The sequence below is a fragment of the Chionomys nivalis genome, chromosome 1 (assembly GCF_950005125.1).
Source record: "Chionomys nivalis chromosome 1, mChiNiv1.1, whole genome shotgun sequence".
NCBI classification, from domain to species: domain Eukaryota; kingdom Metazoa; phylum Chordata; class Mammalia; order Rodentia; family Cricetidae; genus Chionomys; species Chionomys nivalis.
The window spans coordinates 9,349,359-9,363,267 of record NC_080086.1 but is presented as its reverse complement, the minus strand read 5'-3'; the positions used below and the strand labels follow the sequence as shown (position 1 = coordinate 9,363,267).

At 39.3% G+C, this 13,909-nt stretch overlaps 1 protein-coding gene across 3 annotated transcripts in view; it reads left to right on the top strand.

Moving 5' to 3' along the window:
- Positions 1-5,891: 5,891 nt before the first annotated feature.
- The window catches only part of LOC130877568 (solute carrier organic anion transporter family member 1C1), a 50,704-nt gene continuing 42,686 nt past the window's right edge, over positions 5,892-13,909 (top strand). For 2 of the 3 annotated variants that reach the window (XM_057774999.1, XM_057774991.1), the window contains exons 1-3: positions 5,892-6,340; positions 9,934-10,095; positions 11,139-11,280. In XM_057774999.1, the coding sequence (XP_057630982.1) occupies positions 9,967-10,095; positions 11,139-11,280 (271 nt within the window). In that variant the 5' untranslated portion in view covers positions 5,892-6,340; positions 9,934-9,966. The remainder of the gene's footprint in view (positions 6,341-9,933; positions 10,096-11,138; positions 11,281-13,909) is intronic. The other variant, XM_057775008.1, reaches the window with a different exon arrangement.

Below are 13,909 nucleotides of genomic sequence, written 5' to 3'. Positions count from 1 at the left end.
ATAAGAAGCCTGAGCTAATGGCAGGCAGACCTCTGTGAATTCAAGGCCTGGTGGCACATGCCGTTAATCCCAAAGTTTGGGAGACAGAGGCAGACAGACCTCTGTGAATTCAAGGTGTGCTGATGCACACCTTTAATCCCAGTACTTGGGAGGCAGAGGCAAGTGGATCTCTGTGAGTTCAAAGACATCCTAGTCTATAGAGGAAGTTTGAGGACAGCCAAAGATATATAGAGAACCTGTCTCAAAAAGTAAAAGTAAAAAGAAATAGAGGTTAAAGTAAAGCCACATAAGAATGGAAAATACACAGAGAATCTGGATACTGTATGTTATTATGCTCTCTTTGAGTTGTTTGGATTCTGAGGAAGGAACAATAGCTGCTAAAAGATATTTGCTTATAAATGCTGCTGAATTAATCCAAGATAGGTATTTTGAAAATACCTTGACTTCAAAATTGAAGTCAATAGATATGTTGCTTTGCAGAAGAGATTTTGCTTTTTTTTTCCCACAGGAAATGAGAGGCTATGGATTCATTCTGAGTTGAGAAAAATCAAGTTTGATCAAGGAAAACTACCTGAGAAATCTCTGGTAGGAACAGATGGCCTGGATGTGTGAATTCTACATCCAGAACAGATTCAAGACAGCTGCCTGAGATGATCAAGACACACAAGATACTCCAGTCAGGACTTGATCATAACTCTAAATTTTCTTTAGGTCCCAATAAGATTATCAGCACCCCCAACCAGCAGGAAGTAGCTTGGAAAACAATGCCCATTTTCCCAAAAAATGGACTATGGATGTTCTTGGTTTTTTTTTTTTTTTTTTTTTTTGGTTTTTGTTTTGTTTTTTGTGGGAAGTGGTGAGGAACAATTGTCTATATTCTGTCAATTATGTTTTAAATAAATGCTGATTGGCCAGTAGCCAGGCAGGAAGTATTGGAAGGACAACCAGACAGGAAGTAGAAGCAGGTCAATGAGAACATGAGGATTCTGGGAAGGAAGAAGCCCATTCCTCCCTGGTCCTGCCCAGACACTGAAGAAGGAAGATATGACCTGTCCCACTTAAAAAGGTACCAAGCCATGTGGCTAACATATACTAGAATAATGGGCTAATATAAGTTAAAAGCGTTAATAAGAAGCCTGAGCTAATGGGCCCATCAGTTTATAACTAATGAAGAACTCTGTGTGATTTCTTTGGGACTTAATGAATGTGGGAACTGGGCAAGACAGAAACCTCAGTCAACACAGTGCCTAACCCAGAGGCCATGTATCTCTCTGTTTCCTAAAGCTTAACTCAGTTCATAATTGTCATTTATCAAGGATGGTCAGGATACTACTCTCAGTTTGCAGAGCGAAGCTCTAGCCTTGTAAATAGAAGAGTCAGTTGTGAAATGAAAAGGCCTAAGCTGATAGCGACTTCTTAAGCATCTGAGAAAATAGCTCACTGTGAATGATTGAGCCTTGATCTGCTGAGAAAGCTGCTGATAGTCTGTTCTCATTCTCCTAGACTTATAACTTTGTACTTTTTAATTTCTATATTCTTATTTCTGAAATCTACATTTTTATTTTCTTATTATTGGACTCTTCACTACCTTGGAAAGAGCAATTTTGCAGGTACAACCCAAGTTGAAAATCTCAAAGGTTTCAGTAGTGTTTTAAGAACAGAAGACAAGAGACAGAGTGGCCAAGTGATAATGATGACAGATGGTAGACCGTGGCTAGGCACCATAGAGTAAAAGGACCACATAATGTGGCTAGTTTGTTTCTTGACTAAAAGTTGGAAATTCCCATAGGTATGTATGCAACGTTTTTCATGCCAGAGATCAAATGTTAGCAGCATCTAAGTAAAAAAATAAGTTTGCTTCTGCTTTGGCCAGAAACTGGAGATGGCAGAAAGGGGTGAGATGTTTTCTTATCTCTTTTCTCCTAAAGTATGGTTCCTGAAATCTATCTTGAAAACTGGACTGAAACTGGAGTTACCAGAATACCTAAAATGGAAACGGGACTGAATGGGGATAGCCTATGTCCACCTTTCCTTCCTCCATCCACTAAAGCCTTATTAACTCTAAGGCAAGGTACCCTGTTCCAGGCACCCTTCCAGCTATTTAAGAGCTCTTTAGTTTTTTTCTCTCCTAAGCTCACTATAATGAAATGTTTCACTGAAACTCAACTGTGAAAGATTCAGCATGTCTGACCTGGCAGCTGGCTCCATGGTGGCTGCCTGAATCTGCTTCTTTCTCCCAGCATTCTGTTCTGTCTACTCTGCCTATCTAAGCTGCTGTCCTATCAAAGGGCCAAGGCAGTTTCTTTATTAACCAATGAAAGTAACACATAGACAGATGACCCTCCTCTATCATTCTGTGATCTGTGAATTTCATTTTTCAGATTCACAAGACAGATACTCAAAACCACTCATTTTCAGTAGCTTTGATAACCATCAAGTTTCTAAGACTGTAACTTCCCAAGCCATATACAAGAGCCAAGAAAGGTTTCTCTGCTTTCAAAGACAGTTGGATACTCCCATATCGGTAGCAGAGGCAGAGAGTACATCCATGTCTCCATTCACCTCCATGACTCCATGATGGTAAGCCAAGGATGCTGAACAGACCCAAGAAGTAGAAGAGGTAAGGATGAATCTTCCTCTGTGGTTCTCAGATAAGCCTAGCCTTCCCCACTTCTTGACACATTGTGCTGTATTATTTTAGGTCAAGTTGACACAGGCTAAAGTCTTCTGAAGGAGGGAATCTCAACTGAGAAAATGCCTCCATAAAATCCAGCTGTAGAACATTTTCTTAACTAGTGATTGATGGGGAGGACCCAGCCCATTGTGGGTGGTACTTTGGGATGATGATCCTGGATTCTATAAGAAAGCAGGCTGAGCAAACCAGGGAGGGCAAGCCAGTAAGCCAGACCCCTCCATGGCCTCTGCATCAGCTCCTGCCTCCAGGTTCCTGCTCTGTTCTGACTTCCTTTAGTGATAAAGTGTGATATGGAAATGTAAGTCAAATAATCCCACTCCTCCTCAAGTTGCTTTGGTCGTGGTGTTTCATCATGGTAATAGTAACCTAAACACACACACTCACACACGCACACATGCATGCATGGTTAGAAAAGCAAGAGCAAGTGAGTGAGGGAGTGAAGGAGAGAGAGAGCAAGAAGAGAACAAGGGAGTGAGAGTCAGCTTATGGTTCTGTTGTTCTATATGGATCAAGCCCTCTGTAAGGTCAAGCCCTCACTGCAACCCTAGGAATCAGATATACAGTCACTCCATGGGAGGTTTCTCAGCACAGCGGTAGAGCTGAGTGACTGTGTCAGAGATGCTATGCCTCCTCACTGACCTCTGACCTACCCAGAAAATTTCTGTTCTATTCACACTTGTTTTCCTGGAAAATCTTTACATGACCCAGATACTCATGTACATGTAACAAATACACCCAAGTATGTGTATCAGACAAATCCAACATTTACTGGTGATAAATCATAAAGAAATGTATTTCAAAGCAATTCTTTTTGGTATACATACAAGTTTACTAAATGTACAAGATTAAAGCAAATTTGCATACTAATGAGATACTTGTTTGTTTTACATGAAAAATTAAATCTTGCCTAAGTATTTGATACTGCAGGGTACAAAGCATATTCAATAGTTTTTAGAGTTGATTGATGCTTTGGTTTTATAAGCACCAATGCTGAGAATGGGTTTTTATAAAAATATAAGTTGCAAAATGGAAAAAGTATGTTAGAATCGTTTCAGAAGTTATTGGAAATTCTGTCCTAATTGCAAACCAATATTAATTTAAGAAATTTTAAAAATGAAATTCAAGTGAGCAATTCAAATGTAAATTTTTAAGTCATACATTTAGCATAATATAAATGTGATAATTTGATGTAGACTGAAGAATAAAGAAGAAAAGCATGCAAAGTCTTTGTTTCCCGTAATTAAACCACTTTGCTTCCATAGGAACAGAAAACAGCCAATACATAACATGACATTGCCTGGAATGCAAGCCTGTGTTTCAGACTGTGTTTGTGGCCCTGTGGACCACATGGGCAAGCTGAAGGCCAAGCGCACATGCTCTGCACAGACCCACGGCTGCAGTGGAGGCTCACTATTCAACACACCTCGCACCTCAGATTTGGTACCCATTTGATTTTGAATTTACTCTGACCTTTAAACGCTCAAAAACTTTGCTTTGTCGGCACATTTCTTTCTTTCTTTGTGACCCCTCCTATGGAGGTAGGCAGCCCAGCTTGGGGTCAAAATGCACAGTTTAAGCAGTGGGACCCTAGAAATTACAGGCAAGAATGAGAGTGTGACATAGGATGCAATCCAGACAAAGCTTGGTTCTAGGAGCCCCAAGGAATGGGTCAAGGTTTGCTACATCCTCTGTGGTCTTGTTGACTATGGACTGTAAACTACAAAAAAGGATTCATGTTAAAGAGCGATTTTAAGAACACTGAGATGTCCCAGATTACACTCAAAGGGAAGAATTACCTTTTTTGGTAAAGATAAATAAATCCCATGTCCTTTTGATTGTTAGACACCATTTCCCCTTTTTATAGCTTGTGGACATTTTGAAAGATATTTGATCTCTATTTACAAAGGTATTTGATCCCTACTTCAGATGGCAAAGCCCAGTTTGATTGCTAAAATAAAGAAAGTAATTAGTTTTAAAAAAGTCCAAGAACCATTGCTTCCATTTTATAGTTTTGTTTTGTTTTGTTGAGACAGTGTCTTATTATATGTTCCTGGCTGGCTTTGAACTCCTTGGGATATATCCGCCTTTTCTCCAGAGTACTGGAATTAAAGGCATGCCCACAACACACAGCCCATTGTTCCTTTGTAAAGTCTAAGGTAAGTCCAAGTTTCTTTGCCTCTTGTTTTATTACTTTGTAGTAAAATGTTTTCTTTACACTGTTTACTAATGGGGGCTGGATAGATAGCTCAATGGTTAAGAGCTCTTTCTGCTCTTTTGGAAGATTGGGATTTGTTTCCCAGTTTCCACACAGCATCTCACAACGATTTATAGCTCCAGTCTCAGGACATCCAATGCCCTTTTCTGGAATAGGCAGGTACTACACATAAACTCACAGAAGCACACACAAGGACACATGAAAACAAAAATTTAATTTTTAAAAAGGTGGCTAATCATCTTGACTGCCTGGAATTGCATCTGTGATAAAAATATTGTTTGCCCATTTGGAGCTTTTATATGTGGTGGGCAGGACGTAATTTAATCCTTGGGCTCTCCCTAGAAATCTCATTTGAAGATGAAGAGAGATTTAGTTTCATAGCAGAACATGCTGAGAGTAAGTGGTCTGCTCTTACTGACAGCCCTGGAAGAACAAGTTGAACCTTGGAGAATCCTGGTGGCAAATTCCCTTACAGGTGAAAAACAAATGTAAACTAACACTGTTCAAAAATTCTCTAAAAATCATTACCTTGGGAAAAAAATTGATTTGAGTTGCACAATTTTTGTACTTAGGTTTAGGTAACAAATGCAGCTGAATTGCAAAAGTTAAGTTGCTATTTTGTCAAATTTCAAATTGTGGGGTGGGTGAAAGGTTAATACTTTTTTTTTTTTTTTTTTGCTTTGAGAGCAAACTCTACCTGGAAGAAGCCTGCAGAGCTTTGATCCTGACCTGAAAGTATTCCTGCAGATTCTAGAATCCCAATGGGAGAACAACCATGCCAGGAATGAGCCCAAGAATATATTTTTTTAAATAATAGCAAACAAACAAATGCAGAACAACAAGGCTGGCCCATTGATATCCCTAAGGAATTGCTGGCTGGAAAACTGCTTGGAAGAGGGGGAGGGGGGTGGTCTTTGTTACAAACTTCCTTCCCTCTTACCCGCCCTGGGGAGTTGTGTTTTCTGGGATCAGCAAGTAGAAAAACCACAAGTGGTCTTTTCTTTTTTCCTCTTTCTCCTGTAAATAAAGCTTTATCACGTGTGGCCTTAAACTTGCTGCAAATTGCAAAGAAATGGCTCAAAGTCTCCAGCTCTTTCCGTACCCTGGGAGCTGAGACGCAGGGCAGTGCCCTTGCCAGGGTGCCCAATTCCCTCCAGACTGCCAGAAAAAAAAAAGAAAAAAAGAAAAAAAAAAAAGAGGCCAACTGGAGAGGAGAAAAAGAAAGATTGCCCTGGGGTGAGACCGGACCCTTGGTCTTTTCTGTTCTCTAATCTGTGCTGTCTGTGCCCACCAGCTCTCTTGACTTGCCAGAACTGCTCAGAACTGCCGTCGGGTGTTACCTCAGTTTCCTCTTTCAGGCTGTGCCCTGGGAGTCAGCCCTCTGCTGAACTTTATGAGAAGAACTGGCCAGCTTTGATCTCCACCTCCAGGTAAGAATGGGTTCTTTTTATTTTTATTTATCTATTCATTTATTTTTGTTTTTAATTGTGTGAGCATGACACCTTGCTCTCCTAGGAGAGAAGTTGACAATTTGACATTGGTTTCTTCAAGACTTTGGTTTATCCACGACACTTTAGTAAAAAGCAATGGGTTCCCTTGTTAGCTGGGTAAATAGGAAAGGAGTCTGTCAGAGAAGCCAGGTAAACTCAGATCTCACTTGAATTTGGGCTTTGATGCTTATTAGTTGGGCAGCCTCTGACAGAAAGCTTAACTGCTCGAAGTGAAATCATTTTATAAGTAAATACGATGATTTTGAAGTTTGGGGATTATTTTAAATATTATAATATATGTATATATCACCCTGAATAGGAGTGCTTATGAAATGTGAATTTGATAGTGAAGTCATTTGCTCCTGGGGGTGGGAGATCGGTATTCTATATAAGGCACATTTCTCCTCAGCAAAGACTACAGGTTAGTTCTAAAGACATCTGGAAGAGGGTCAGAGTACCTGGCTAGTGCAGAGCTGTTTGAGAAGGGAGATCTGGGTATGGCTACCTCTTTGACCTTCTCGGTGACAGCCCAATGCAGGCTGGCTGCACTGTCACTGGTCCAGAACATAGGTCCCGAGTGTATCTGTGTAACTAACTTTACCTACCTTGGCCATCTGTACTCCTTTAGAAACTAGATTCTCAAACCAACCAATGTAAACAGAGAATTCAGCTTTTTAGAAGCTACCAGCTTGGCTTGTTTGCTTTAGAATCTGGACTATGGTTATGCTCTGACCTGGGATACTGAATGAAACTTTCCCATCTGTCCTTTTATTTTTTGGAAAAATTGACTCAGATGGGCCAGTGACGTATCAGGTGGATATCCCTCTAAACTGTGCTTTAGTCCCACTACACAAATGCAGATAAAGAGAAGGGGGCTTTGGCTATAGAAGTCTTGCCTTCATACCATAGGGCCCTCCTCCCTATCCTTTCAAAGCACTGAGAAGCACACAAAACCCACAAGCTGAAACCTGCTTAGAACATATTGCAGTCATGCTGATTTGCATATTAGTCATTAAGATGCAGTTTTGCTCCAGCAAAACTATGTAGTGTCAGTGTTTTAAGGGTTTTACTTGGTCCAAACACAGTACTGACCCAGATCAGGATGTCTGCTCTTTGTCCTCACCACCAGATCACAGTAAAAATGATTGTGTCAACACTTCCAAATACAAGAAGAAAGCATGCTAAAACATCTCAAATTTTTAAAATATAATTTCCAGTGTGTTTTACTGTTTTGTGAAAACAGCTTATAGTTAAAGCACTTGCTCTTTCAAAGAAAGATTTAGTTTGAGCGATATATTGCATATTCTAGTTAACAGCTTTAAAATAGTGTCTAATTGGAAGTAGTATTTTCAGAAGCCCTTAAAAGGCCAATTTTATATAATTTTTGGAAAGAATCACATTTTGAGATATAAATTTACTGTTATTCCTTCTGTGTTTTAAAGTGTTCCTGGCTATATGCTTTTATGTAGTGATGTTTTTAGTTTTCTAATGTCATATTTTTTATGTAAAATGCATACTTATTATAGAAAAACTAGAAGATGTGTATAGACTTTTAATTAACATTAAAATCTCTGCAAAGTCGCTCACTAGAAGCAATGCATTTCACTGAAGTCAGGGAGACTTCGTTTCTCTTCATGTGAGTCCATTTCTTATCAATGTTCGTCTCACTGTCTTAAAAATAAGTTCTACTCTGTTCAATGTCAATATTTACTTCTTTGCTTTACCTTCCAGTGATTTCTGAAACTTCATTGTGAGACATCGCCATAATTTTTTTTTGGCCATTTTGGTCATTTGGCTATTTGAATGTTTTTCATCCTAAGCAATGAGTCTTTCTAGACCTCCATCAGGATCTGAGTAGACTTGTTGAAAAGAAACCTGTGCAGGAGCCTGTGTTTCTTGGACAGTGTTTGATGGTTCTTGCAAAGCATTGTTTTAGATAACTAGCTTGAGTAATTTAGTCTTTTTACAAAGTTGGTATCACAGACTGCTAAGAGTTTTCTTAGATTGTTTCTGATTTTGTTTCTGTTACTGTTGTTTTATTGTTACTTTTTCAGGAATGGATGCCAAATGTTATCAACCACTATTATTAATCGGTTGCTACATTTTTAGAAAAATTCCAGTTAAAGTATTGAGCAATCAATTTGGTTTTGCTGACATTTGGGGGAGTTTATAATCGATAGGTTTGTTCCGAAATTTCTCTTTTTATGCTGACCTCACGAAGTTTCATAATGAATGTCATTTCAGTTGTATCAAATACATAGCACCAGTGAACCCATTTCATTCTCTGCTTGCTTTCCTTAGAGGCAATTTCTTGATAAAGCGTCCTGTCATTTACTCTATGTCTTATAGTATTTTTTAAAAAGACCCTGCCCCTCTCTTTTAAACCCCATCCATTTCCCATAAAATAAAGAGTAAAGACATCTACTCCATTTCTAAATTGTTTGGGCCATCTCCTGTCACTTTTGTGTCAAAATGAGTCAATCATACCGCCATTCCTTTATTTTTTTTTTTCCAGAAACAAAATTCAATCTATGAAGCCAAATGATAAAAACTTTAATAAACCAAGAAGAATTGGCTAACAAGGTCAAGATCCTATAGACATAAGCAGAACAATCCTATATTCTACCACACGCATGAAGTTTTACTCCAAATATTATTTCTGCAGTCAGTGTAATGAGGGTCAGAAGATGTCTGTGTACAAGTGGGTATCTTGTACACAGCCATGCTGCTTTAATTTTTGAATACTGTAGCACGCATTAGATTATTAGATAAACTCTAGCTCATGGTAGAAGGGTTAAAAAAGTGTAGCACAGGATGTGTAAATATTAATGTGAACAGGGAGAAACAGGGTCAGACTGTGCAAAACTGTCATGAGTTTCCTCAGGAGAAAGAAAGAGGGGAGGGTGAGAATTAAGCATGGGGAGGGTTTCCCTTCCTCTCAGGCAAACTAAAGCCTGTATTTTCATCTGAATTCAATCTAGGCGCTAGACGTTTATCGTTCACATTCCTTCTTCATTAGCCAAATGGTGCACAAATTGGACCTCTTCCTTTTTGCTTCATTTTAATCCTTACCCGGGTGCCAGGGGAATGCTAAGGTGCTTCGGGGATCTGGGATGGTGTCAGCTTCTGCTATTCATTGAGTCTTGGAAGCCTTACTTCTAATGAATCAATATTCAAGAGGTTGGATTTCTCTTCCCCTTCCTGCTCGCGCCCGGTTTAATCTGGCGAGACCACAAAGTCAGAAAAATTCTACCTCGTTATTTATTCCAAAGGCAACATGGAAATTTATTCTTTGCTATAATGAGGCTCAAAGTGAAGAGATTGAAAAGGAATGCTGGCTGCAGGCTCTCAATGGCAGGATTCGTTAATCAAATATCCTGTCTGATTTTAATTGAAAAATGTTGCCAACTTACTGTGGTAAGAGGAGATAGTGACACTTTAACTTATACCTAAAGAGCTGAACCTACTGTGAAATGGAAACGTCTTTAAATTCTGTGGCTCGGAATTAAATTGTTGTTTCCTTTGAAAATCAGCGTTGACAGGCTGGGATAAGGAACGTTTTCGTAATGGACACCTCATCCAAGAAAAACTCCCATTTGTTCCACAAAAACCCCTCGCGACCCGTCAGAAGGCAATCTCTTAAAGCCGGGTGTCCATCCCCAGAGGAAACGCGACCATGCTGTGGCAAACTCAAGGTAGAGGGCTTGGGTGTACTTTATATGCTGACTTCCATATAAAACTCAGCTAGAAGAGGAAATTGCTGTCTTTTTTAATATAAGCTTTTAACTGCAAATTACCAAGACCGCTTGCCAAGTAGTGGAATCCTTTTTGCCTGCCATGCGGGCTAGATGGATTTCTCCTGCTCTTTTGAAGGTTCTTCCTAGACAAACGGAATATGTAGATGCAGACATTTGTTAAAGCGCTGTCTTGTGCCATATATAAGACTAAGCACACCCAAGACTATTTTCTTTCCGGGAAAGAAAACTTTGGCTTTTCTTATTACATAAAAAGGGACAGGTGTCTGCATGATGTAAGCCTTCCTTCTTTCTAGCAAATAGTATTAATGAAACAAAAAAATACTGTTTTCTAATAATTATGAACCTGAATTCACATGCACACTGCTTTACATATACAAGTAAAACGTAAGTCGATTAAAATATAACCAGCTACTGAAGAACCACTGGAAATTTAAGAATAAAGTTAACAAACACATACCAAAAGGATGTGGTCTCAAGAAACCCAAACAAACAAAAAAGTAGACTGAACATTTCAGAGCAGAATGTTCCCTGCTAGTGCAGGGTTGTGATTTCAAAAATATTTAATAGACAAGGTTGGACATGTGAGGAGATAGCGTGTGTATGGGTTTTGATTTTCACTTTTTTTATTTACTTACCTATGGATGGTGCTTTCCAAGCCACTCTCTGATAGTCTCAAAGCTAGACTCCCTTTAATGTCTTTTGTGGAGGGGTAGGGGAGAGGTGGAATCCTGCACACAATTTACATGAAAATCACCATGCATTTTAACTGCCAAGTAATTTAGAGGGCTTGTTCTTGGGGGGAAGGGGAGGAATTCTGCATAGTCTTGAGACTAATTAGAGCTGCAACAGTACTTGAATCAAACTGTCAATGGTAACACACTTGCCTTTCCACAGTGCTGTTCCTCTGAATTTTGTTTCCTTAGTAACTTCTGAGCCATGCCAAGCTAGTCAGACTTCTTGTGCCCTTTCATGTCTTCCAGGTGTTCCTGGGTGCCTTGTCTTTTGTTTACTTTGCCAAAGCATTGACAGAAGGCTATTTGAAGAGCACCATCACTCAGATAGAGAGAAGGTTTGATATCCCTTCCTCTCTGGTGGGAGTAATTGATGGTAGTTTTGAAATTGGTAGGTATTACAGAAGCCCGACCTTCCCTTTAATTCCAAGGTCTTTCTCTGAACTCTGCTCAGTATCATCATTTATTGTCTGCTGAGATCCAACCTGTAAAATCCTGTTTGGACAAATCTGCCAGGACCTTATGCTTCTCAAAGGAAACCCATTCTTTCACAGAACAGGCAACTGATAACAATTTCCCTGCCCTCACTGTTCATGACTGGACAGCTTAGATGAGTTAGTTAAACATAGGAGGGAAGACTTCCTTGGGAAGGAGAGGGGTTCCTGATTGGTGTTTGGGGTTGTGGTATGTGAGAAACACCTCTTGGAGGAATAGGAATGTGGGAACATGTAAAGTGCCTCTGCAAAAATGTTGCCCAAATATTTAAGTAGTAGACACTGTATTTTTCTACACAGTAGCTGTGAAGGAGAGAAAGGGGATTCTATTAGCAGGAACACAAGAGTAGAACTGATTGTAAAAACTTTGCATACACTTAGGTATCCTTGGTTTGGCAATTGCTTAGACTCCCTCTTCAAATCAGTGACTTCCATCACTGTGTGGTTCCAGTTAGTCAGCCCCTGGACTAACTGTGAGGCATTTAGTGCCTTTCAAAGAAAAACAAAGTAATCCTCTCAGTGCTTGCTGATGCCTTTTGGAACAAATAAAATGGCAGGGAAGTCTCCTAACTGTTTTAGTGTCAGCTTTACCTGGAGTGACAGGAATGTCTAAATTGTCAACTTCTTCTTTTTTTTTTTTTTAAATTTCTGCTATTTTGCTTTCATTTGTGACTCAGAAAAAAATAAGACCAATGAACATATAAACTTTTCTGGCTTCTGCAAAAAACACAACCCTCACCTTAAAAGGGATAGGAGATGGTTTATTTTGGAGACAAATAATGCATAGCCATAGCCCATGGACACCAACTTAGGCTACCCCAAATACTGTGTCCTAATGTGGTAAATGTTACATGAAGGTTTTGTTTAAGAACAAAGAAAGCCATTGATCAAGATGCTTTCCAGCAGGTTGGTGAAAACATCAAGTAGGAGGTTACAGAAAGTTGGGGGAAACCTCAGCTATTGGGCTTAGAGGCCACCTGATGATAATATGAGCTTTTGGATAGGTAGAGGTTAGGGGTGTTTTCATACAGAGGGGTTTACCTAAGGGTCAGCAAGATGTCAGGTCATACAGAGAGGTGGGTGACACATGCTGTGAAGGGATTAAGAAGACCAGAGATAATTGGGTTCCGAACCCACAAAATTCCAACCACTAGAGTCCTAACAGGTCATCAGCCTTGTAGGTGGAGCAGTCCTGCTAATTTGTTCACCAAGTTCCTGAATCAGTGCCAATCACACCTTAATGGACGTACTGGGGTCCGGGGAGTATTAAAGTGCAGGCATCGATTCTACAGGGAGGGGACCCAAGGTTCTATTTGTTTTTGTTATAGATTACATTAATTTAGTTATTAATTTAGTCTATGTGTTTGCATGTGCACACAAAAGTGTTCTATGGTGCACATGGGAGGTTAGAGGATACCTCGAGAGTCATTCCTCTCCTTCCATCATGTTCACTCTGTAGATTGAACTCAGGGCAAAGTGGCTTTGTCTGCTGAGACGTCTCACAGGAAGTCTGCATTTCTTGTTGTTAGAGGCCACCAATGCTGTTAGTCAGTGACCTCACATACATCAAGATTCTAAAATGCCTGCTCATACCAGTCCTTGATGTCACTGAGTCACCTCCTTTGGTCAGGTGATTGTCTACATTATGAGACTATACCCAGAAAGCCAGTATCTCCTGACTGAGGCAAACTTACAGATGAAGGGAGATGTGCCAGTAAAAATTAGATGTCAGAAAGTTTTAATTTTTCAGACTCTTGGTTTCGATGTAGGAACACCTTATTAGAGCTACTTAGACATGGTACAAACTCTCTGTTGGATTACCCTAATATGTAAGAGAGAAACTGGTCCAAAATGATGCCCAGTGCCAACAGCAAGTCTCTACACACATACAACACATGTACACTTTATTCTCACACATGTATGTTTCCACACATGTGTGAACATGCACACATATAAGCATGCTCACACACCCCACATACATACTATAAAAGTTATATATGATAATCTACATATGTAACAACTTTGTTGAAATTCTTTTAATTTCTATTGATTGTCTGTGGAAACTCTAGCATTTTCCAAATAGAAAAATCATATGACTGAAATAGAAGACACTTTCATATTTATTTTTTTAATTCCTAAATATGTCAATTATTTTTGTATTTTCTTACTTGATTGTCCTTGGGTTTATGTTGAAGTGGTGATAATGGAGAACTTTTACTTGTTTCTAACTTAATACACTGCTTTTAAAATATCACTATTCAACAATGCACCTCTTTCATGGTTTTTATTTTAATTAATTAAATAATTATTATAAGTTTGTTTGTATGGTATTTATTTATTTATTTATTTATTTATTTATTTATTTATTTATTTTGGTTTTTCGAGACAGGGTTTCTCTGTGGTTTTGGAGCCTGTCCTGGAACTAGCTCTTGTAGACCAGGCTGGTCTTGAACTCACAGAGATCAGCCTGCCTCTGCCTCCCAAGTGCTGGGATTAAAGGCGTGCGCCACCACCGCCCGGCTTGTT